At 50.8% G+C, this 22,249-nt stretch overlaps 2 protein-coding genes across 5 annotated transcripts in view; one reads left to right on the forward strand and one right to left on the reverse strand.

Annotated features, from left to right (window-relative positions):
- The window catches only part of DPYSL3 (dihydropyrimidinase like 3), a 27,810-nt gene extending 24,743 nt beyond the window's left edge, over positions 1-3,067 (forward strand). For all 3 annotated transcript variants that reach the window (XM_074551923.1, XM_074551925.1, XM_074551924.1), the window contains exons 11-14: positions 316-486; positions 1,072-1,251; positions 1,779-1,941; positions 2,380-3,067. In XM_074551923.1, coding sequence (XP_074408024.1) covers positions 316-486; positions 1,072-1,251; positions 1,779-1,941; positions 2,380-2,468 — 603 coding nt within the window. In that variant the 3' untranslated portion in view covers positions 2,469-3,067. The remainder of the gene's footprint in view (positions 1-315; positions 487-1,071; positions 1,252-1,778; positions 1,942-2,379) is intronic.
- On the reverse strand, positions 2,654-22,232 carry STK32A (serine/threonine kinase 32A). 2 transcript variants are annotated; one of them, XM_074551926.1, is made up of 13 exons: positions 22,003-22,232; positions 19,388-19,563; positions 17,157-17,212; positions 16,372-16,523; positions 14,765-14,938; positions 12,244-12,281; positions 10,262-10,351; positions 9,636-9,733; positions 8,862-8,978; positions 6,962-7,087; positions 5,886-6,014; positions 5,488-5,552; positions 2,654-5,243 (listed from the first exon to the last, which is right to left on the reverse strand). In XM_074551926.1, the coding sequence occupies exons 2-13, from the start codon at positions 19,437-19,439 to the stop codon at positions 5,156-5,158; spliced, it is 1,185 nt and encodes a 394-aa protein (XP_074408027.1). In that variant the 5' UTR covers positions 19,440-19,563; positions 22,003-22,232; the 3' UTR covers positions 2,654-5,155. The 2 variants fall into 2 exon arrangements, with proteins under 2 accessions (XP_074408027.1, XP_074408028.1); XM_074551927.1 differs by lacking the exon at positions 22,003-22,232 and adding an exon at positions 20,225-20,386.
- Between the last annotated feature and the right edge of the window lie 17 nt (positions 22,233-22,249).

A 22,249-nucleotide genomic window follows, 5' to 3' on the forward strand; every position in this document is an offset into this window, starting at 1 on the left:
GGAAGAGGTGGTTGCCATCTCACACACCCGTGTTACTGCCCCGTAGAGCTGGGCACCCAGCTTGTTCCCTCTCTGGCTTTGAGAGTCAAATCAAGCTGGGGCAGGAGAGGTGATGGTTGCAGGCTTGGGGTGAACATCCAGAAGCTGTAACTGTGCCCCCAGTTCTTGGTCTGTCTGGCTCTAGCTAGTAAGATCAGCCTCAGAAGCTTGGGCCCAGCCAGCCGGCACCTTGTGTGGGAGTGAGGAAGGTGCTTCCCAGGGCTCTTACTCACCCTTTCCCCACAGATGGACTTAGCTCTCTTTGTGTGTGTGCAGGCCACTGGAAAGATGGATGAAAACCAGTTTGTGGCTGTGACAAGCACTAATGCTGCCAAAATCTTCAACCTGTATCCACGAAAAGGGAGAATAGCAGTGGGCTCGGACAGCGATCTGGTTATATGGGATCCTGATGCAGTAAAAATCATCACAGCGAAAACCCATCAGTCTGTAAGTCCTCTGCTCTTCTGTGTGCACGCTGGAGGGTGGCGGGTGAGTAGTTTTGTCGCCTGGGTGCTGGGAGCCCGGTACTGTCCTGCTTGGCTCTGAGGAGGAGGGACTGAGCCCAGGCTCTGGGCAGTGCCTGTTGTCACTAGGGATTGAATGTCCATGAGCCCGAGGCACATGGGGCTTTTTCCCCCTGCTTGAGTATTCTTCTCCCGACCCTGGCCTATGCAGGTGGAAAGACACATTTCTCCTTACCTTGGTTCCTCTTCCAGGCACAAATATTTTTCCTGGCATTGCCACAGTGCTTTGTTTGTGCCTTACTTCAAGCCTAGGTCCTGCTTTGTCTGCTCTGGGAGTTCTTCCTTGCGCTGAGCTTCAAACCAGCAGGTCCTGGTTCATGTTGGGAACTCTGGTGGGCTTTTACTGTGAGGGGCTAGTGAGCTACAGGAGGCCTCTGAGCGTGCAAGGCTTTAGGGGTGTCTTCTGCCTGCATTGGTGACTCCAGCAGTGAGGTGTGGGGACTGACCCACCCTAAGTGGGCAGACAGTGCTCTTGTCCCTCCTGACCATCATCCTGGGGTTGCTGCAGGTGGCTGAGTACAACATCTTTGAGGGGATGGAGCTCCGTGGGGCCCCACTGGTTGTCATATGCCAGGGGAAGATCATGCTGGAGGATGGCAACCTGCATGTGACCCAGGGGACCGGACGATTCCTGCCCAGCAGCCCTTTCCCTGACTACGTCTACAAGCGCATCAAAGCCAGGAGGAAGGTGAGGAGGTGGGGATGCCACGAGACAGAGTTGGGTTATTGGTAGCCCAAATTGCTCTGGTTGGTTGGTTTTCATTTGCTGTTCTTGCTGGACCCTGTTAGCAGTGCTGCAAATTCCTGGTGTATTTTGAATATACAAAATGACTGAGGCTTGGATAGGGAGCCCTTTGTGTTAGTGATGTGCCATGGTGGAGACAGATGCTCCTTAAGGTTAGCAGTGGTAATGTCTCTCTTCATCCTGTCCTGCTGCAGCAGGGGTCTGGAGGGAAACACTGTTTAAAATGAAGAGATTGGCCAAAATTGCCTTCTCCTCCCTGATTTGTGCAGCATAAACGCCATCTGGGGGATAGCCCCTTGCACTGGCTCTGCACACCTTACAGGGCAGTGGGGCTGTGCCAGGCCTCAGTGCTGCAGAACTATAGCAGTGTGACATCCTTCTGCAGGGGGACTGAGGAGCTGGTGGATGGCTGGAGCTTGGTGTTCCCTGGGCTCAGAAAAGTGTCACTGTCCTCTTCTCTCTGGTGACAGATGGCAGAGGTGCATGCTGTGCCCCGGGGCTTGTATGACGGACCTGTGTTTGACCTGACCACCACCCCCAAGGGGGGCACCCCTGCGGGGTCAACCAGGGGGTCCCCCACGCGTCAGACACCGCCCGTCAGGAATCTCCATCAGTCTGGATTCAGCCTGTCGGGTGAGTACGTGCTGTGCCTGGGCTGGGAGGGGGCAGAGCCACTGGCCATATGTCCCTGTCCCTGGCCTGGGGCAAGGGGCAGTTAGAGGTGGCCTGCACCAAGGTAAGCACAAGAGTGGGTCATGGCAGGGCAGGATCCCGTGTGTCCCTTAAAGGGCATGGCTGGAGCTGCACGCTGCAGGAGCAGCCAGGCAGACTGCCTGGAGGCCAGCACAGCATCCGATGCTGTTCCTGCTGCGTCTGTTCACGAAGCATCTGCAGAGACTTTAAAGCCACTGCGGCTCTGAGCTGCTGCTGGAGTTGGAGAGGGAGCAGGTTGCAGTAGATAGCCTCTGGAGGGCCTTGGCAGGACTCCAGGCTGCCTGACTGCTCAGTCTGTGAAGAAGATGCCCTTAACTTTACTTTGCCCGTTCCCTTTGTACTCTGATCCTATCCCAGGTACCCAGGTTGATGAAGGCATGCGCTCAGCGAGCAAGCGCATTGTCGCGCCGCCGGGAGGCCGCTCCAACATCACCTCCCTGAGCTAAATGTCCCGGCTGAGGAGGAGACAAAACCCTGTTCAAGCAAAGGAGGAAAAATGGTACATTGGTGTTGAAGAATGAAAAGAAATAAACCTGTTCTGAAGAATCAATAAGCCTCAAGCCTTATGTTTCACAAATGCTACTTGCTACCTAGCTTTAAAGATGTTGCTTCATTTTGTTTTTGCATAGCCTTAAAGTTCTGTTGTTGTTACTGTTGTGGGTTTGGTTGGGTTGTGTTTTGCTCTTCCTCTCTGTATGCATGCTGCTCGGACAGGTTGCTCGGTTCAATGTTATTGGTGTTGAACGTGTGTGGGATGCCGTGGTGTGGGACAGTGGGAATGGCCCACAGGGCGACCCGGCCAGGCAGGTGAGGGGCAGGGTCTGGCCGGGGGCAGGATGTCGGACGGGGAGGGCAGGTGCACTGAGCTCGCAGGGAGAGGTGGGTCTGTCACATTCATCTCCTTCATCTCCGCCCAATGCTCTGGCGTTTCATCATGAGGCCTGTGGGGGAGCTCGAATCATCTCTGTAACAGCTGTCACAGCACCTTGTGTAAGGAGTTTTACTACTTTGTACACTTTATTAAAAAAAAAGTTGTTCCTTCAAACAGCTCATGTTGTCGGTTGGCTCTTCTCTTCCTCGGGCCCCTGCAGCTTGGCAGGGGCAGTGCCCAGTGCAGGGAACTGGGCTGGGGCAGCACAGGGGTTTGGGTGGTGTTGGGGCTGGAGAGGCAGCAGCCTGCAGTGCTCGCTGCTACCCCTGTCAGGGTGTTGGTGCGGCTTCTCAGGCCAAGGGAAAGGTATCGGCAGAGCAGCACAATGCAAGTGTTTGTAACAGCTGTCCAGTTTGTGCACGCCGTCTCTGAGCCTGGCCTGGCCACCATGGGCTGTGGCTGCCTGGCAAGAGCTGTGCCTGTCCTCTGTGTGTTGACAGGGACCAGCTCCGCACGGCGCTGCCTGGGCACGGCTTTGGGGCCATCCTGGCCAGACAGCCTTGGAGGCTGCTTTCTGTGGACTCCTGTCAGTGAAATGCTCCCCTTCCATCAGGCATTGTCTGTTAGAACGAAAGGCACTGTCCTTTAAAGCTTGCAAAGCATGTAAAAAAAAGTGATTTTTGTTTAAAGACCACAGAATTAAGGGTCAGTTTCGGCTATGCTAAACAAATACACTTTTCCCTCTCCTTCTTTAGTATTTGACCTTGAAATATTTTTTTTTACATGTCTGCAACTGAGGCAGGGCAAGCTGTCTCTGCCGCAGTCCTTAAGGGGCCAGGCTATAATAGTTGTGCCAGGCTGGGGAATGCTGTGCTTACAAGCATTGTGAAATTCTTCCATCAAGTAATTTAGGCTTTTGCCTGTTGCCTGGTAGAGAATAAGCTGAGACTGTGCCTCTGTGTACAGAGGAAGAGGGGAATAGAGAGATGGTTGTAGAAACATTTAAATTACTACATTTTAAAATGTTTAAATATGCAATGTTCTTTCCATTTTTAAGGACTTCAGTTGTTTTGGGGCTTTTCTGACCAGCCAGTGGAGAGGTATTTCTGCAGCAGCAGATTTTTCCCTAGTGAGAAGCAGAGCTGGGATTTGAGATAAATACACTTATGGTATGTGCACCTCTGCCTGCACCAGAGCAAGGCAGCGATGGCGATGTGCTGTGCAGGAGACAGGGACAGCTGTCAGCACAGTCCTGCTGGTGCCAGACCTGCTGGAGGACTGGGCAGAGAGCAGAGGATCCATGGAGAATGCTGGAGGTTCTCTGGATAGCCTTTCAAGCAACAGGACTTCTCAGTGGGGTGGAGACTCCATGTCTCTCTGCCTTGGACTCATCATTCCCAGGAAGGCTATCCTCACGGTTCCTGAGGACAGTTCCTGCTTAAATCAAGTGTGATTTCAGTGGTAGAGACATTCAAAATATACATTTAAATTCCCATCTGATTTTGGAAGCCAAGCTCCATCAGATTCAGTGAGCTGCAGCAGTTTTATCATGATGGTGAATGTATTTTTCAGGCTAGACTGGTAAAGCATCTGGATTCACCAGCACCTGGTTGTTACAGCTTGGTGTGCACATCTGTCTGCACACTGGCCACCAACCATGCCAGCCCTGCTGGGTCCATGGAGAGAGCACTAAACGGGCAGGAAGCCTTTGCTGCCTCCTCGCAGCTAAGGAAGGAGCTCCTCTCCAGCCTCCTGAGCCCCCTCACAGGATGTTTGCAGGCACTGTCTGTAAGCAAAGGCCACTTTTGTCACAATGCATTGGTGAAGATCATGCATGTGGGAGCCACCTTTCCTGCTGGGGAAGCAGCCATGAGCCCATCCGTGGGAATGCCAACACCTGCAGAGCCCTGTGGCACAGCTGTGGGCACCCCTCAGCACGGTGCAGCAGCTGCCTGCATGGTGGCACCAAGGGCTGTGGCACCTGCCAGCCGAGCCAAAGTAGCAAAAGCTGTCTTGTCCATTGTCTTGTGGTGGCGTTCCTGCCCTCAGGAAAGGCAACATGACAGGATCTGTCTGACCAGCTGTGCCCATTGCAAGGCAGCCCCCACAGCCTCTCATGGGCCCTTGGGCTGTGGGGATGAGCTGAGGGAGGGGAGCCCCAGCTCTGCTCTGTGCCCTGGGCTGCTGGCACGGCCTGGCATTGTGAAGGTGGATGGTGAGCCCCAGTGTCACGAGGAGTCCCCTGCAGGGGCTGAGCTGCTCTCAGAGGCTGATGTTCTGATTGTCCTCCCTGTGTGGGCCGCCACTTTTTGTCATGGTCTCTTGGATGCTGTCACAGTGAGGTCTTACCCTTGGGATAGAAAAGGATGATTGAACTGTGAGGAAAAGCCCAGGCAGTGCCAAGACCCCATAGAGGTACAGCTGCCTTGGAGCTGCCCACTGCCTGGCCTGAGCTGCCCCTCGCTGCACAGCTCCTGCAGCCCCGGGTGCCCCAAGCTCCTCCAGCACAGCCCCCCCGCCCTGTGCCCCCCTAAACTGTCACAGGCTTTGGCAAGGGCCAGTGCCTCTGCTGCTGCCTCTGGATCAAAACTTACTTTTCTCTGTTGAAAACAATGAAGTCTCTCTGGAGCATTTCCAGGCGCTTCTGGAGGTGGCTGGCCTTTCATATCGGAATGGAAAAATAAAAGATACAGGGAATAAATTCACAGTTTACACAGAAGAACATTGCAAGGGGCAGTTTCAATGACACATGGCAATATGTTTAGGCACAGAGCATCTTTCACCCTGCAGTGGGGAGAATGGCATTAAGGTTCTCCTCTTGCAGTAAAGCAGTGCATACACATTCTGCCCTTCACCACGGGGAAGATGGAGAGAGTTTTAGGAATAGTTGGTCACAATGGAAAAAATATTCTGTTCAGTTTACTGTGGTCTTGCTAGATGGCAGTCTTTGAAAAATGAAAGGCCTACCATGCTTGTACCTGTTTGTTCTCACCTGGGATGAATTGATTTTGCTTGTGTCTTTCTCCTTCTTAGCCAAGCGCTTTTTTTTTTTGTGAAGAGGTTTGGATTCCAGGATCATTTCTTCCAGTTCAAAGGCTGGGTCACAGTTCAGTCTGCCTTTCTGGAGGGGAGAGAGAAGTGGCCTTAAGCAATCAGAGCCTGTCTTAGTCTCTTATAACCTGGACTGCATTTGGGAGCTGAATTTTGTAAAAAAAATGCACTAATTATAATTGCACTTGCAGCCAAGAGCACTGGCTACACTCCTGATATACTTTATCAGTCCCTTCAGATATGGACCATATTCAAGGTGTCACAGTGGCTCCTTTTGTGCTCCTGCTTCTACTCTGCCCTTTGCCTGCTTTGGAGTGGCAATGAGGATGAGGACAGTCCTGGCTGGGTTGTGCCTTTTTGAGAGTAGCACAACAGCCCAGTGGAACTGGTCCTCAAGCAATAGAGAATCATACCCACCACAGAGAAACCCAGCAACAAGGGCAGATTTACAGTTAACAAATATTCATAGTTTAGCCCAACTTCTGCTGAAAACCAGTTGGAGTAGTTGGACTGTTCTTTATAAGGGTTATGTTAGTTATGTGCTGCTTTAATTCAATTTAAAAAGGCCCATAAATACAACTCTAGTGCATGTGCTGTTTACTGTTAACAATGAGCTTGTTGGAGAAGCATTGCAGGAGAAAACAATTCCCATGAGATGGTGGGTGATCTCCAGGCTGCTGCTGAGTCCATCCTGGTGCACTGGGGAGCAGCATTGCTCAGAGCAAGGCTCAGCACAAGGGGGCTCACAGCACCATCCCTCCCACACAGATGCGCAGCCCAGTGGGCTGCAACACCAGTTCTGCACCCAGAAATTCTGGGAACATTACAAACAGGGCACATCAGTGTGGGGGCACCCACACTATAGTCTCCTTCCATTACTCTACGCTACACACTCATGGAAGAGACAGCTCTGCCTGGGTCTCTCTTTTCTCCTTGTGACACCTGATGCTTCAGTGGAAATTTGTCAGAATGCCCCAGTGCTGGGTGTGAGGAACTTTTACACTCAAACGGCCTTACCACGGGAATGAATTCTGGCAGTATTCTTTTCTGGAGAACAGCATCCCAGTTCACATCAGACAGGTACGGGAAGGACTGGATGTCCTTGAGCTGAGAAAAACGTTTCTCGGGGTTCAGCTCGAGCAACTGCAGCAAGAGGTAAAGAGGAGAGATGAGACCATCCCACAGGGCACCCATCCTGTGGAGCACAGCTGAGGACACGTGGTGCCAGAGACACTGCACTGACGCTGGCATTTGGACCAGTGCCTCTCCTGCTCTGGCTCAGAGTCCCTTCACCGGGGTATGTGACACGCTCACAAGCTCTGCCTCTGCTTACTCCCATTTTTACAAATTACTTTTATCCCCATTGTACGAGCAGGCAATGAGGCAGTACAGTGGCATTAAACAATTTGTCCAATGTTAAAAATAAGCATTTTTTTGGAATGGGAAGTTCCACTCAGGTGTTTGTGCTCCACTTTTAGTACTGGATCAGTAAAACATCCTCTTTTCTCACTCTACTAAAGAAATACTCTATTCCAGTGTGAAAGTGTGCCTTCACACTGCTCATTTTCAAAATTTTTTAACATTGCTGTAGGATTACTTGTGTGGAAGGAAAGGGTTGAGGTGGTCTCTGTTCAAGGATTGTACATTGCATAAACTCCTGATACCTTGCACTCCTAAAACTCAGCAGGAAAACCAGAGGATCCAAACGCTTTGGGGAATTTACAGGCAAGGTGACCGGCAGAGCCCTGCCCTGGCGTGCAGCCAGGCACCAGCCCTGTCCCCAGAGCCCAGCTGCCTCTGCAGAGCCCCGGGCAGCCCAGCCAGCGCTGCGGCTCCGCAGCACAAACACAGAAATGCACAGAGATGGCTGAGCCGGGACGCAGCCACAGCTGGCGTCATGTACAGTACATGTGGCTGCTAAACCAGATGCAAAGGAGCGCCGGGACATTTAAATAATTGTGACACTGTATTATTTATTCACATGGGAGCCTCCATGACTTGTGGCCTGCTGTGGTCCAGGTCTCCCTGCTGGAAAACCAGCAGGAAACACACAGCCAGCATAGCAACACACAGGACATCTGCAGCAAATATTCCTGTATTACTGTTAGGCTTAATGAAATACTGGCTTCATTGAATTTTCAGCAAATGGAGATATTCTGCCATTTTCTTTCTGGAAAATACACCGTGATTCTGTCCCAGCAAAGAATTGACAGTCTCTTTTTGTTAAAATGTTCGATAATCCATTTCATTAGAAATTGCAGAATACATATATATATTTATTGTTTGGAACAAAAACAAGTTGAAAGCGACACGAAGTACTACTTCATTGCCCACACTTATTTGAGATTAAAAAACCATTTACATACTTCCTTAAAATTTGCTGCCAGTGCTGCTATGCAGGGTGTAAGTGCTCAGCTCTGCTGCCACTGTTAAGCCCAAGTCTTGTTTATTGAAGCTATGGCTTCATTTCAAATGGGATTTCAGCTTCAAAATCATTCCAGTAATGATTTTGAAGCAATTTTTGTAACAGCTTTATTGAAAAAAAAAAATTGCAGTGGTGCATAAACCACACGGCATCAAAAGATTACAGCAGCGTCAGCACTTCTTGCAAATATTTCCATTACTGGAAAAAATGTTTCCTGAGGATTAAAAAAAATGTGATTCTTGGAGTAAATGAATTGGCACACATATCAATATCTGTTTCTAAGTGAGTCAATTGCAGAGCGCGCAGCTCTGGAAGCCAAGGCTGCAGCCGCTGTCCCCGCGTCCCGCCCGGAGCAGCGCCGCGCTCGGCACCGCCCGGTGCCGCTGTCATTGTCACACGCGGGCTCTGCAGGTCCCTTCCCGGCCTGGCCATTGCAGGCGCCCCCCCGGGCAGGCTGTGAGCGCCGGAGCCCCGGCACCGCCAGCCCCTCACCTTCCGGAGGAGCCCCACCATGCCCGGGCTCCACGCCGCCGGGAACGCCACCGCCGCCGTCCGGAGCACGCGAGCGATGTCGCCCGGGGAAGCGTTGGACCGAATGTGGTACGGCCTCTGTGGGAAACACCACGGGACAAGCGTGAATTTGTCTGCTTTTCAGGCCTCTTGAGGAATCTGTTAGAGCACAGGAGCTTCATACAGTGTCACTGTCCAGTCCCCAGCCTCCGGTGGGACATCTCTCCCTCGTGCCATGGCTCAGACAAAAAAGCAGAATGTCAGCAAGAACTACACTAATAACTGGACATTTAACAGCAGGACAGGCAGGAGCAAACCCCAGAAGTCAGGGTTATCAGCCAGTGGGAATTTGCTTGGACTTTTCAATGTTTTTGTCTTACAAGGCTGTGACAAATAGTGCTGTGGTTAGACCACTCCTGATACTCCCTGTAAAACGTTTTTCACCCATGCTGGGGACAATGCCAGGGAAAAATAAGCTGTTGCTTGTTTGCCTTGCCCCCTTATATCAACCCAGAGGGCCTCAGCTGCGCAGGGACCAGCCACAAGATGCTGTTCTGTATTGCAGCAGCTTCTCTGAGCTCTTAGCCATGATCAGAATAACCCTGGTGAAGATGTGATCTCTGCTTCCTCTGCTGTAACAACTGCTAAAGCCTTGAATTCGGCTTGGCCATCTCACCTCACCTCTGCTGGAAAGCATTACCCTCCCCAGAGCGTGTCCAAGGGCAGAGCAAGCCAGGCCATGAGCCCCACACGTACCCGGGTTCGGAGCAGCTCGTAGGCAGTGACTCCCAGCGACCACCAGTCCACGGCAAAGGAGTAGCTGGTGGGTTTTGTGGAGCTGAACATTTCAGGCGCTGTGAAATACAGGGGGGGAAATTGCCTTGCTGCAATCCCCAGTGGAAATGAGCAACAGAGAACCCCAGAGCCCTGCCCTGCCCGTGCTGCCGCGCTCCTGCACCGGGGCCACCCGCAGCCCGCAGCCCTCTCCACATGGGACTCTCTGTGCTTCTCTGCCCCAAGCCCAGCAAGAGCAAGTTCCCTTTACTGACGCGGGAGCTGCCTGGCATTCGCAGTAAATGTGCTCCAGGAGGAGCACATCCACCCAGCCCAGGCATGAGGTGGCCCCAGTGTCTCCTCAGCCCCTGTGAAGGAGGGCACACAATCCCCAGTGCACTGAGGCATTTCTGGGGAGGGACCCCTGTCCCCAGCCTGCGTCCCCTCCCGGGGTGCTCCTCACTTCACACTCTGCGTGTTTTGATGTGGATCAGGAAGAAAAGAGGCCCAGCTCTAGCCAGAACTGTCTCCACCTGTGTCCCACCACAGCACTCCCCCCAGGCCCTCAAATGGAGATTCCAGAACAGGGAACTTCCTTCGGCTCTCACCCATGTAGGGCTTGGTGCCAGCGATGGTGGTGACAGGGCTCTCCTTGGTCAGCATGGTGGCAATATTGAAATCAGTGACGTGCACGTGTCCTGAAAGACAGAGGCCAACGTGTAACAGGCTTGGCTTTAATTTCACACAAGAAATAGCTCTGAATCAGAAACATAAAGTAAAATACTCAATAGAAAGGAGCTTCCAGGTAAAAAAATCTGGTGGGAGAACTGATAGAAAATATTTCAGCTTGTGGGCTGCTTGCAGATGTCTCTTGTTTAAAATATCCCCTTATTTTCCCTTTGGGGAACCAGAAAATACAAGAGTTCTCAAAAAAGTAATTTAGCGGTGATTGTTTTGAGTCTTCCTATATTTCAGGATCAGTCTGGGAAAGAAAATGAACTCTGTGTGTGTCCAAAGCTTTCTTAGCTTTTCTAAGTTTGTTGGAAGACAAACCTTTGCTGTCATGGATGAAGAAAAAGAATACTACAAGTCACAGTCAAAAGGACACTGGAGCCAAGGCTATATCCCCAGAAAAAACACTCTGAAACCTCTGCAAGAGAGAGTCAAAAAAATCACAGTGAGCAGAGAATAGGCTCAAAATTCATCCCACATTGTAGCATCATTACAAAAGTTAGTAGGTTGTGTCTTCCTGGGCTGAGTGCAGCTGCAGAGACTACCAGAGCCTTTTCCTCTTTGTTTTCCCTCTCCAGGGAGTGCTGACCTGCATTGCCACAGCCACGGTGATCCCGGCTCCTCTCAGGAAGCTGTGTCACCCCGTCTGGGCGGCACAGGGTTGGGGACAATGGGGCACAAAGCACCCAGCAGTGAGGACCGAGCCAAAGCTGCCCCGCGTGGGATGGGCAGTGCCAGGCCCCAGGGAGGACAGGGCTCTTCAGGGTCTGTGCAGGGCAGGAGGCGCAGAAGGACGGAGCAGGGCAGGACAGGGGCCCCAGCACCTGGGGGCAAAGCCACTTGCTGCCAGCTCCTAAATAAATCATCAACCCCTGCGCTGAAATTGGAGGTCACGTGCAGACGGATCGAGTGTGGCTCGGCGCTGCCAGGCAGCCCTGGTGACACACACCCTGTCACAGAGCCAGGCAGGGCCGCCCGCACAGCTCAGCATCTCTGACACAGCCTCTCACGCCGTGACAACGCAGCTGTGCCTCCTCCCTGCACCGACTGTTCAGGCACCTTGCTCTAGCTGCTAATGAAGATTTCTCACAACAGTACAGTTACCTGGATTTTAAAAAAAATATGATCTAACAAAATGTTTCTCTTTACAAACTAAAAAATATGAGACAACTCTTCACTGTGAGATCTTTGCTGGGAAAAAATGTGACTGAAGAGCCATGCAAGAATATAGTCAAGAGTTTTGCCTATGAAAAACTAGAGAAAATCCAATAGCAACACTTATACCTAGCCCCTAATCCTCTTCAGAGCTCCCTCCCCATGCCAAATGCTCAAGGAAAAATTAAATACGTGACCAAGGCTTATCCATTGCAGCATAATTAATTCTGTTGTGCACAAACCCTGCAGTGACACAAGCATTGCCCTTCAAATGACGCATTTTGAGTAAGTTTTAAACAAGAACCAAGAAAATGTTAAAATCAGGTGTGCTGGGCTCCTGATCCCAAGCAGCACCAAACATATGGTCCCTGCCAGTGTCTTGTAGGGACACCTTCAAGCCAGTGAGCCAAAGGAGGTGTTGGCTAAAACACCAAGGCAGCCCCAGAAACACCACAGCATCTCAGGCTGCCCGGTGCCCTGAAGGTACAGGACACTGCTGCTCCAAAAGCAAGAGACAGCGAGTGAGCACAAAGGGATGGGATGATCCTGCTCCCAGCTGGGCTGAGCAGAGAGCCCGCGCCAAAGGACGGCAGCAGCAAGCACCGAGAGCGCAGCTTCTCTCCTGCTGTACATTTATATAAACATACACAGTCTCCTGGCTGCTGCTGAACGCTGGCATGACCACAGAGCACGCGGCACTTACCGCGCTCATCCAGTAAAATGTTGTCGGGCTTGATATCTCTGAGAAACAAAGCAGAGAAGGAGAGACAGCCGTTAGCCTGAGAAGCAGCAGGAAGCAGCTGCTGGCACCCCAGCACAGCAGCTCTGGGGCTCTGGTGGGGACGCTGCGCCCTCAGAGCCTGCGGACATTTATTCCCACAGCTGATGGTGCCCTTTGGGTTCGGCTGTAACAGGGTGACAGCCCACCAGCACCAGCAGCTGCCAGGCTGCAGGGTGGGCAGCGCTCTGCTCAGTGCACCCGCAGCTCAGTTAGAGTCTTCTTGTCATTTTCCTCCTTTTCAATCTATTTCAGTACTGTATGAGAAGGGGTCCTCAGTACAAATTAAAGTATTTTAACATCATTGTTCTAGACACAAATGGGTTACCCACAGGTTTTATTCCTAAGTAAAAGGATCCCAAAAAATAATACCTATATCAATGCTGTAGGGAAACAGTAACTGAAGGCAGAAAGCATACACCTGATACTCTGATACAGCCACAGTGTCACCTGAGTGACTTTACAAGCCATTACCAGGCTTTAATGAGCTCATTACACCAGTGCCCATTGAGCACCTGGCCAGCTGGTGCCCCAGAGAAAAGGTGCCAGCCAGCAGACAGGCAACAGGTGCAGGGACCTGTGCCAGCTGGTGCTCCCCACCCGGCACAGGAGGGCCCAGTGAAGAAATGAACACGTTTTGGATTTTACTTTAAAAATTCAATCATTAGGATAGAGTTTGAGTTCTCCAAGCCACCTGGAATCAAAGCCCCACAATATATCTAATTGTCATCTAATAGCTTACAGTTTTCTGGCATCTTGTTACCCAGCAACTTCCAGTGGGTTATAAACACCGGTTCCCTTCCTTGTGTCCTCCCATCATACAGGTGGGTATAGGGACAGGCGTCATTAGCAGAGCAGGGCAGTGTCAGGTAAGCAGCTGATTTTCCCCCTAAGCACAGTGGAACTGTTTCCTTTTTTTTTTTCAAAGTTATTACTTTTTAATTTCTATTGTGTCTGTTTCTGATCTCCCTCAGTCTGGCATACTGAAATTACACCAGCAAGGTAAGATCATTCTCAGGATGCAAACAAATACCAAGATAATTCTTGTTATTGCTCACTTGTATATTTTTTTTATAAGCTGGTTCTATAATTTCCTAACCTAAAAGATATTAATATTTCCCATTCTTTTACATCTAGGTGGGATATAATTGCAGCCTGAGTTTGGTGTCTTTACACAGTTTTGTTCAGCCAAACAAAACCATTGCTTCCCTGTCTCCTGATGTTCCCAATTACAGCTGTTGCAGCGTAATTGCCTCAGACGAATCACTTTATCAATCAAATGCTATCCCACTGGGTTACAGTGTTAATTAAACAACTTGCATTACAGTGTTAATTAAATAACTTGCAAGTTTTACAGCCTGCCATACATGTTTTGTTGTACTTGATTTACCTTAAGCACATGCAGCTGTGTGAAAATCACACTGCAACCTCAGCTGCAGTTTCCCCCACTGCTGTTCCCACTGGGGCAAAGACCCGTGCAGGTAAAGCACAAAAGCAGCGGTGTGAAAGGGTGGGAGCTGTGCCCCTGCAGCAGAGCAGAGCTGCTCTGGGCTCCTGTGGCGCAGGGACAGCAAGGGGTCATTCATTCTGCCCCGAGCCTGCACATGGCACTGGACACTGTGCTCAGGACAGGCTCTCACCCTCACCAGCTCCTCGCCATGGGTGCCTTCCCCACCAACAGCCATTTCCATTTTACGCTTTCCATGCTTCATTCTTACACTGCACAAGAATGCCCACCTGGAGGGGCATTTCTAAATGCAGTGACCTTCTCCCTGCAGTTACTGACCCTCACAACCCTCTCTGCCCATCCTCCCTGGCAGCAGCTAACCCGGCCACACTCTTGGGCCCTGAGCTTTGTGTGGCCCCGACGGCAGCAGGAGAGCCCTGTGTCTGTCCATGCACAGCCAAACCTGCTCCCAGCCCGGGAACCTCTGCCTCCTCTGCTCCTCTGCAGGTCTGCAAAGCTGTGGGAAGAGCTCAGGCATCTTTTTCACTGGCCATGAGAAATTGTGGTAGCCAAAAAGAAACTCTCAGCATTTCTAAAAAGGGATTTACCTCATACAGGAAAAAGTTGTGTTTGGGCCCAGTCCTCGTATTTTGGTGCAATACAGAAGGGGGAAAAGGGAGATCTCTTCAAGCATGAACACAGGAGTTCTGAGTGCTGACACCTACTCTCCCTGGATGAGGATGGGCATTAATGAGTTACAGCTAATTAAAACCTATCAGAGACATATTTTTGCAGGTTCAGTGGGCAATCAAATATGCTATTTCACAGATATTGCAGAGGGACAAATCAGATGGTCTCCGCTGTATTTGAAATACTTTTCTGTGGAACCCTTGTGTTTCACATAAAAGCAAATACACACAGGACATGTCGTTTATCCCTTAAGCGTCTATTTGTTGTTTCACATAAAGGAGTAACAAGCCTGCCTGTGGCCTGGCTGACCTGTGGATGATGTGCCTGCTCTGCAAGTAGTCAAGGGCCAGCACCAGCTCACAGATGAAGAGTTTCACAGTGGCCTCTTGGAACCGCACGTTTTGTTGGAGGTGGTAGCGCAGGTCCCCTCCGAGCAGCAGGTCAACCACCATGAACATATCCTCTTCGTCCTGGAATGAGTACCTGGAACAGCACACACGTGCTTCAAGGACAGTAGCGTTGAAAAGTGACAGGTAATAAAGGAACATGTGGTACTTCTGGGAATACTCATCATTTCTTGGAATTTTTCACTCCAAATTTCACGACCTTTCCGTGCTCTGTTTCCCACCATTGTCACACTTGTGACAACAATAATTCAGTCTCAGGTCCATAACAGAGTCAGAGCAGATTGTATGAACAGCTCAGGGCGGGCGTTCTGCCTTCTCTGAGCACCAGCAGGAGGAGGGAGAGGAGCCTGAGCTGCACCCTGGCCAGACCCAGCACTGAGGTCCCTGTGCCAGGGCAGCATCTGCCTGGGACTGTGTGCTCAGCACCACAGGGGCAGCTGGTCTCTGCTGGTCCTCTGGGAGTGATCTCCTTTGATGGGCTGTGTCTCTCTGAGACCAGCCATGCGCCCTCTTCTCATGGGCTTTTCCTTACAGCACACTGCTGGATGTGCTGACCAGCACCAGAGCCAGACCAGGGCTCCGCACAGAGCTTGTGGGCTCTGAGTCACCCCGAGGGCAGGAAGGACACAGGAAAGCCAAAGGCATCCTGGAGCCAGGGCTGGCATGGCAGGAGCAGCAGCAGGGACACTTGGATGGTTTGCTCTGTGCAGATCTCTGCACAGACACACTGGTCAGCTTTCAGCTGCTGGGAGAGCTTTGCCTGGAGCTTTGTGTTCAAGTAGGAAAGACAAGGTTGGAGGTATTATATGGGAGGTGCAGCTGCACATTTACTATTCATACCCCAATAAGAACCACTCTAAATGGCAACAGCAGCAAAATACCAAGAATTCACTGAACTGCACTCAGGTTACAGGAGATTTTAAAAAGGAAGAATTATGCAAAGATTTTTGATCTTCAGTGTCTTTTAGACTATTTTGTGTGTGTGTGTTTAGCATTGATAATTTCTACTTTATTCTAAAAAGAAATCCAATTTCCAATAAATGTAATTACCCACAACCCTAGAGGAATGCTGAAACTACAGGATATTGTCCACTTTATCATGCAATATGTGAACTCACACCACTTGGAATGTTACTGGTGTCCTCATAAAATTAAGAAGAAAGAAATGTCAAGGGATAACCAGCAAAGAGCTCTGCCTGGCCATCAGTCCCACGCTGCCAGAAGTTGCTGGTGATTGCAAAGAGCTCCTTTAAATACAGGTGGGCTTGTGGTGACAGCCAATACCTGCCTGGGGGACACTGCAAAAGGACAGATGAATAAACTCTCTTGTGCTGTCTGAGAGGAGAAGGGTGATAACTGCTTAACTAAACAGGATTCCCCTGAAACAAGAGCCCCAGTCAGTGGAACACACCAGGTGCTCCCAGGACAGGCTTGAAGCAGATGAGGAGGGTCTGATCTCAAAAGTGTGTGCAATTGACTCAACCAGTGAGCCAAGGCACCACCTCTTACCATAAATTAACCAGGAAAGGGTGTTCCAGGCCCTGCATAATCTGCAGCTCCTTGAAAACATTTCTCACTTCATTTCGCTCCACACACTTCTGTTTGTTCATGTATTTCATGGCGTACATCTTCTTGGTGTCAGTCTTTTGCACCACACAGACCTAGGAGAGCAGTCAGGGGATAAAACAGAGATGATTTGTCAGCAAATCTGGGCAGGTAAAACCCAGTGACACGAGTGTTTTCCAGCAGCTCTGGCAGTGCTGACACTGCCAGGGCACAGCTCCATCCACCAATGCTGCGACACTGGCACTGCCTGGGAATTTCTTGGGAATTTCACCCAAATAGAAATGTTTGGGGGAAGATAAGAGGAGGGAATTTATCATCACAACATGGGAGATGGGGAATCACAGAGCAGTCAACATTTTATTTAATGCATTCACTAACCATCATGTCCATTCCTCCCACGTGGTGCTGCTGGGAAGAGCCTCCTCCACCACAGAGCTGCAGGTCAAACACTGGGAGCAGCACCCGATCCTCACTTTCCTGAGCAGTGTTACTCAGTCCACAGGTAATCCTGGGCTTTGTTTAAGGGGTACTGGGCTTTGCTTTGTGGCTACAGAATGGAAAAGGATTTGGGCTCTGATTCCTTTCTGATTACCAGGAATTGAAGGTCAAAGCTCACTGACAGTGCCTGGGCTTTGGTTCTGTACTCTCATGTGAGCCTCCAACTTATCTATTTCCACCCAGTTACATCTCCAGCAGCCCACATGGTGATTAATTTCCAAAACACTCACTTTTCCAAAGCTGCCCTTCCCAATAGCTCGCAAAATCTCAAAATGGTCGAAGGTAACTGCAAGAAAGAACATTTCAATATTAAATGGCTGAGCAAACATTTGATGAAATTATGTTATTTCTACTTTTTATCCTTATGAGCTTTTGCCCTTCAGGGGCAAAACTCACACACTCAGTTCAAAATTCACCAGCTCAGATGAACTGGTTTAAGAGATGCAAAGAAAGATAATACAATAGCCATAAAGAAACAACTGCTGTATAATCATGAAACACTGTTTTGTAAACAGGGGTCATATTTCTAAACCAAGGTTTAAGGAACAATGTTTAGATAAAAAATACTGACCTAACCAGCCATAAAAAACATCCTTAGCAAAAGCAGCCAACACTGCTGAGGTCCCCAGGCTCATGTGCCAGGCAAAGCCAATGCTTTGAGGCTCAGCTTCCCTCATCCCTGTTGCTCACCCCAGCACAGCCAGTGGTCTCATCTTGACTACTCTGGGAATCAGATCTCCTCGTAGCCTTGGACCTTCTGTCTGGTTATTATATTTCCATTTCACTTGCTTATCATCCACACCTGTCTGCTCAGAGGAAATGCTGAGAGAAAAATAATCCTGTCACCCTACTTCAGCTCAAGGTAAAGAGAGCCCTTCAAGAAGTTCAAAGAGAAATTGGGGTGCTACAGAAAATAGTGAAATTATAGCAACAGCAATTTGGGAAAATATGCAAGAATTGTTAGGACTGGCACTGGAGCACGTACACAACTCATGGGTCCCAAAGGAAAAGCCTCCCTGTGGCACAGCTGCAGAGATGGGACTGGTGCCCACCACCCGCTGCCCGTGCCAGGGAGCAGTGTGCTCGTTCCTACTGTACCTAGACGCTCTTAATTAATTACAATTTTAATTGAAATCAGAATGAGGACAAGATTGTGACATCTAAGGTGAGATAGCCTCTGGTTACCAATTTGCAAGATAATGGAAAATTCCCTAGGGGGCATCTCTGTTTCAGCTGGGTTTCTCTCCCCTCAGTATATTAAAACATGGCTTATTAGAGAAAAAATGCAGTACCACTTTTTAAATTTGTGCAGGGCCATGGAAACAGAACTGCACCAGTCTGCACACTGTGTCAGCATGCAGGAGTGGCCCTGAGCTCACTGACACCCAACAAAGTGACAGCAAACCACCCGACATGGTCAGGACAGAGCCTTTCCTGGCACTGTGTTTCTCAGCGGCAGAAGCTGGTGCTGTGTGAACACCGAACCCAGAGAGACCCAGCAGAGAGCAGCCAGGAGAATCCCACAGCCAGAGCACAGCACCCTGAGGAAGGTGGTCAGGAACACAACTGCTCTTTAACCCAAGCAAGCATAAGTGGTTGCTTATGAGAAATGCCAATAATGAGCATTTAGATGCAGCAGGAACCAAATCTTCAGGAAAACTTCACAGCACAGATTTCTTTTGCACTACAGAAATGGAAAAAAATATAAAAACTGAAGAAAAGCTGTAAGCAGTTGCATTAATAATTTGGAAACTGAAGCGCTGGTTTTGCTGAACAGCTGCAGACTGGCAGTGGCACCACTGGGCACGTTGGAACAGCATTGATACCCAGCTCTTTGTATGCTTTACGTTTATTACTATGTATTTGTATTTATCCACATATGCATATTGTTGTTGTACCTAGGTGAAAGCCCATATGGCAGTCAGCAAGCTGACTCATGCAACAGCAAATATATTTATGGAGCAATCTTTTAATGACTGTCTCTGTAATCTTGGCAGCACAGGGGCCCTGGCCTCCAACACTCTCCCAGCAGTAGTTTTCCAGCTCCTTTTCCAGCCAACCCATCCTGCAGGCAGTCCTGCCTGGCTGGGCAGCCACCAGGAGCACCCATGGGAACATCCATCGCTCCCACCACGCTTCCACCCCTGCTCCCTGCACTGGGACCTCCAGAGCAGACCTCTCCAGCCCCAGAGCAGCAGCATCTTGTCCCTGCCTTCGAGGGGCCTGGCAGTGCCCCAGGGACCCCTCAACACCAAAGCTCTGCTGGCAGTTTTGCTTTCAGGGCTGCCGGAGGCGAGGCAAAGGGCCCCCAAGACCAGAGCACAGCCCTGCAGGGCCCAGGGCACGGTGCTGCTGCTGCTGCTCTGCCCTGGGACAGCCAGCGGTGTGCAGCCCCAGCACAGGGGCTGGCTGGCACCCCCAGTCAGTCTGCAGCCCCAGACAGCAACAGGAAAACGCTTACCATCCCCGTTGCCATCAAAGGGGGGTGACCTGCTGGAGGTGCTCGCCCCCATGGTGCGCCCAGCGCCGGCTCAGCGCTCTCCGCTCCTCTGGGCTCTGCTCCCACACTCGGAGCCTCTGGTTCAGTTCTGCTGCGGGTCAGCCCTGCCAGACCTTGGCAGCTCCTGCTGACGCATCCTGCAGAAGGCAGGAAGCAAAAGTTCATCATTTACAGCTTGCAAATATCTCACTGGAGTTCTCTGCTCTGAGGACAGGACTGACTGTCAGGGAAAAGCACATTGCAGTGGAGCTCACTAGAGAAACCAGCAGCACCACAACTCAGAGCAGGACTGCTGCCCAACACAGGAAGGGCAGGAACAGACCAGCAGACACAAACGTCTGGCTCCTGTTTTCTGTATCATTCAGCATGTATTTTGTAGCTTCAGGGGTGACTAATGGTAGTGAGACCAATATCCAAAACAAATGGACATACTGACTTGGCTAGATAAAACCAAAAGGCACTTTTGACTGCTGAGGTCATGTAAAAGGGAGGGGTAAAAGCTACGGAAGAAGAAATTCACAGAATTCACCTTTTGATTTAAGCAGTTACCCAAGTCTTTCATTTGGGAAAAAATCACACCATTCTGGTATTTCTAACAAAAAGATTCCATGTAAAATCAAGAATCTTTTTCTAACAAAAAGATTCCATTTAAGCAGCAACACAAGTCCTTCATTTGGGAAAAAATCACACCATTCTGGTATTTCTAACAAAAAGATTCCATGTAAAATCAATGTATAGTTTCCACTCAGGTTCTTCAGATTTTTTTTTTTTATATGAACTATGAACAGAACAGCAAACCTGATTTCTGGCTTGATGCTGGCTTCAGTGACTGGATTTCCTCTCCCACTGCAATGGGACAGGTCTGTTCATCAGCAGGGAAGACAGGAGTTTTCCAATCTTTCCTGACATGTCTGTAGAGTTTACTGACACCTGAGAGAGCTTGAACACTCTGTAAGTTACAGCAGCCACTCTATTTTTTCTATTTTTCTATTTTTTCTATTTTTCTATTCACATGCAATGCACCTTTATGTGCTTGTTTTTGATAGACATCCCTGTGACATACAACTTTATACCTTGCTGCAAGTACAAAGCCTTACAAGAACAAAATGAGGGAGTACCAGTGCAGCAAGATCTCTTCTGGGTCCAGCCCAGAGCATTTTCCAGGACATCTGTATGTTCACTGAACATTTCCTCAGATCTACACTTTGGAAACTACTAATAACTTTACTTCTTTAAATTAATAAAATTATGATTAATGGAAGTAGAAGCAGAAAAGTATCTAAGAAAGATGTTGGAGAAAAGAGAATTACTGGGAACTGGGTCTGTAATGGGATACAATGAGTTACCCCATCAGCATATGCAGCTCCTTTTCTTCAACTAACCCAAACAAAATCTTAATTTCCCATCTCAGAACTGAAACAAGATCCAGCAAGAAAACAAATGAAGCAGCAAATGCTTACGATTCCCATCAGTGCTTCTGGCAGGAACAGATCAAGCCTTCAGTCTCAAACAAACCAACAGCAGGAACCCTTTTTGAGCCCCAAAACTTACTCTTCAGAATAAAAATAGACCTTCAGATGCAACAGCCATAAATCAGGTTCCCATACCACAGGTTCCCAAGGAAACTTCCTTGCACAGCAGTTTGGAGCCAAGTTCATTTTTGAAAATACATCAATACATACAAGCTCTGAGGAAGGAGTGCAGATATTCCTTGAAGTTAAGCTAGCCTGGGTAATAATTACAAGGATTTGCACCTTTACAACGTGCAGCCGGGGGATGGAAATGATAAATCTTTTACTGTTTCACCCTGCAAAGTCACACAACTATTAAAATCATTACTTTTCCTGGGGCCAAATGTAGCAGGTGTTCCACGCTAACGTCGTGCTCAGCCGGCCCCTCGCTCCCTCGGCAGCGTCCGGGGCCCCTCGGTCGCGGCGGATTTACCGGCGGGACGGGGCATCCCAGCCCACAGCCCCGAGCTCACACACCGCACCCGGCCGAGCGCGCCCCAGCCACGGGAGATGCACGGAAACCCCGAGCAGAACGGAGGGATGCAGCCCCCTGCGGGATGCGCTCCGGGGGGACCGGGGGAAGGGCCGGGGGCTCAGCCCAGGACGGGCGCCGGTAGCACCGGCACAGTCACCGCTGCGGGGCTGCCGAAACCCTGCAAGGGAACGGCTCCCTCCGAGGGCTCACGGACGATTTCTGTCAGCGCCTCTGCGCTACCCGAGCAGCTGGGAGCGGGCGGCGACACACCCGGAGGGACATCGCCCTGGGCTCTGGTCCCAGAGGAACTGACCGTGACCCCGAACTGCCCCGCAGCCCAGCGGTCAGGAGGAACGAGGGGAGGCGCCCTGAGTTCCCCCCTCGGTGCGCTGGGCGTCTCCCGCGGAGCTCGGGGGTGTCTGCGGTTCTCCGCGCCGCAGCCGGGGCTCGGGCAGGACCCCCCGCCCGAACGCGCTACGGGCAGCGAACCCCGCGCGTCCCGAGCCTGCAGCGAGCGCCGGCCCCTCGAGCCCCCCGCCCGAGCCCGCGGATCGGAGCCCGCCCCGGGCAGCGGCCCCGGGGGCGCCTACCTGGGCAGCGGAGCGCGGGGATGGCACAGCCTGCGGGACGAGAGGAGAGGAGAGCAGCGACAGCCGGGGCGGCGGAGCCAGGAGGCGGCCGGGCCGGGCCGGGCCCCGGTGGCGGCGGGAGGAGCCTGCGGCACCGAGAGCGACACTCGCGTGGGGCCGCGCCGCGGACACGCCGCCAGGAGGATATCCTGTCCCTGTGCCTGTCCCTGTGCCCGTCCCTGTGCCTGTCCCTGTCCCTGTGCCTGTC

The sequence above is a fragment of the Zonotrichia albicollis genome, chromosome 15 (genome assembly GCF_047830755.1).
Source record: "Zonotrichia albicollis isolate bZonAlb1 chromosome 15, bZonAlb1.hap1, whole genome shotgun sequence".
In the NCBI taxonomy this organism is placed as follows: Eukaryota; Metazoa; Chordata; class Aves; order Passeriformes; family Passerellidae; genus Zonotrichia; species Zonotrichia albicollis.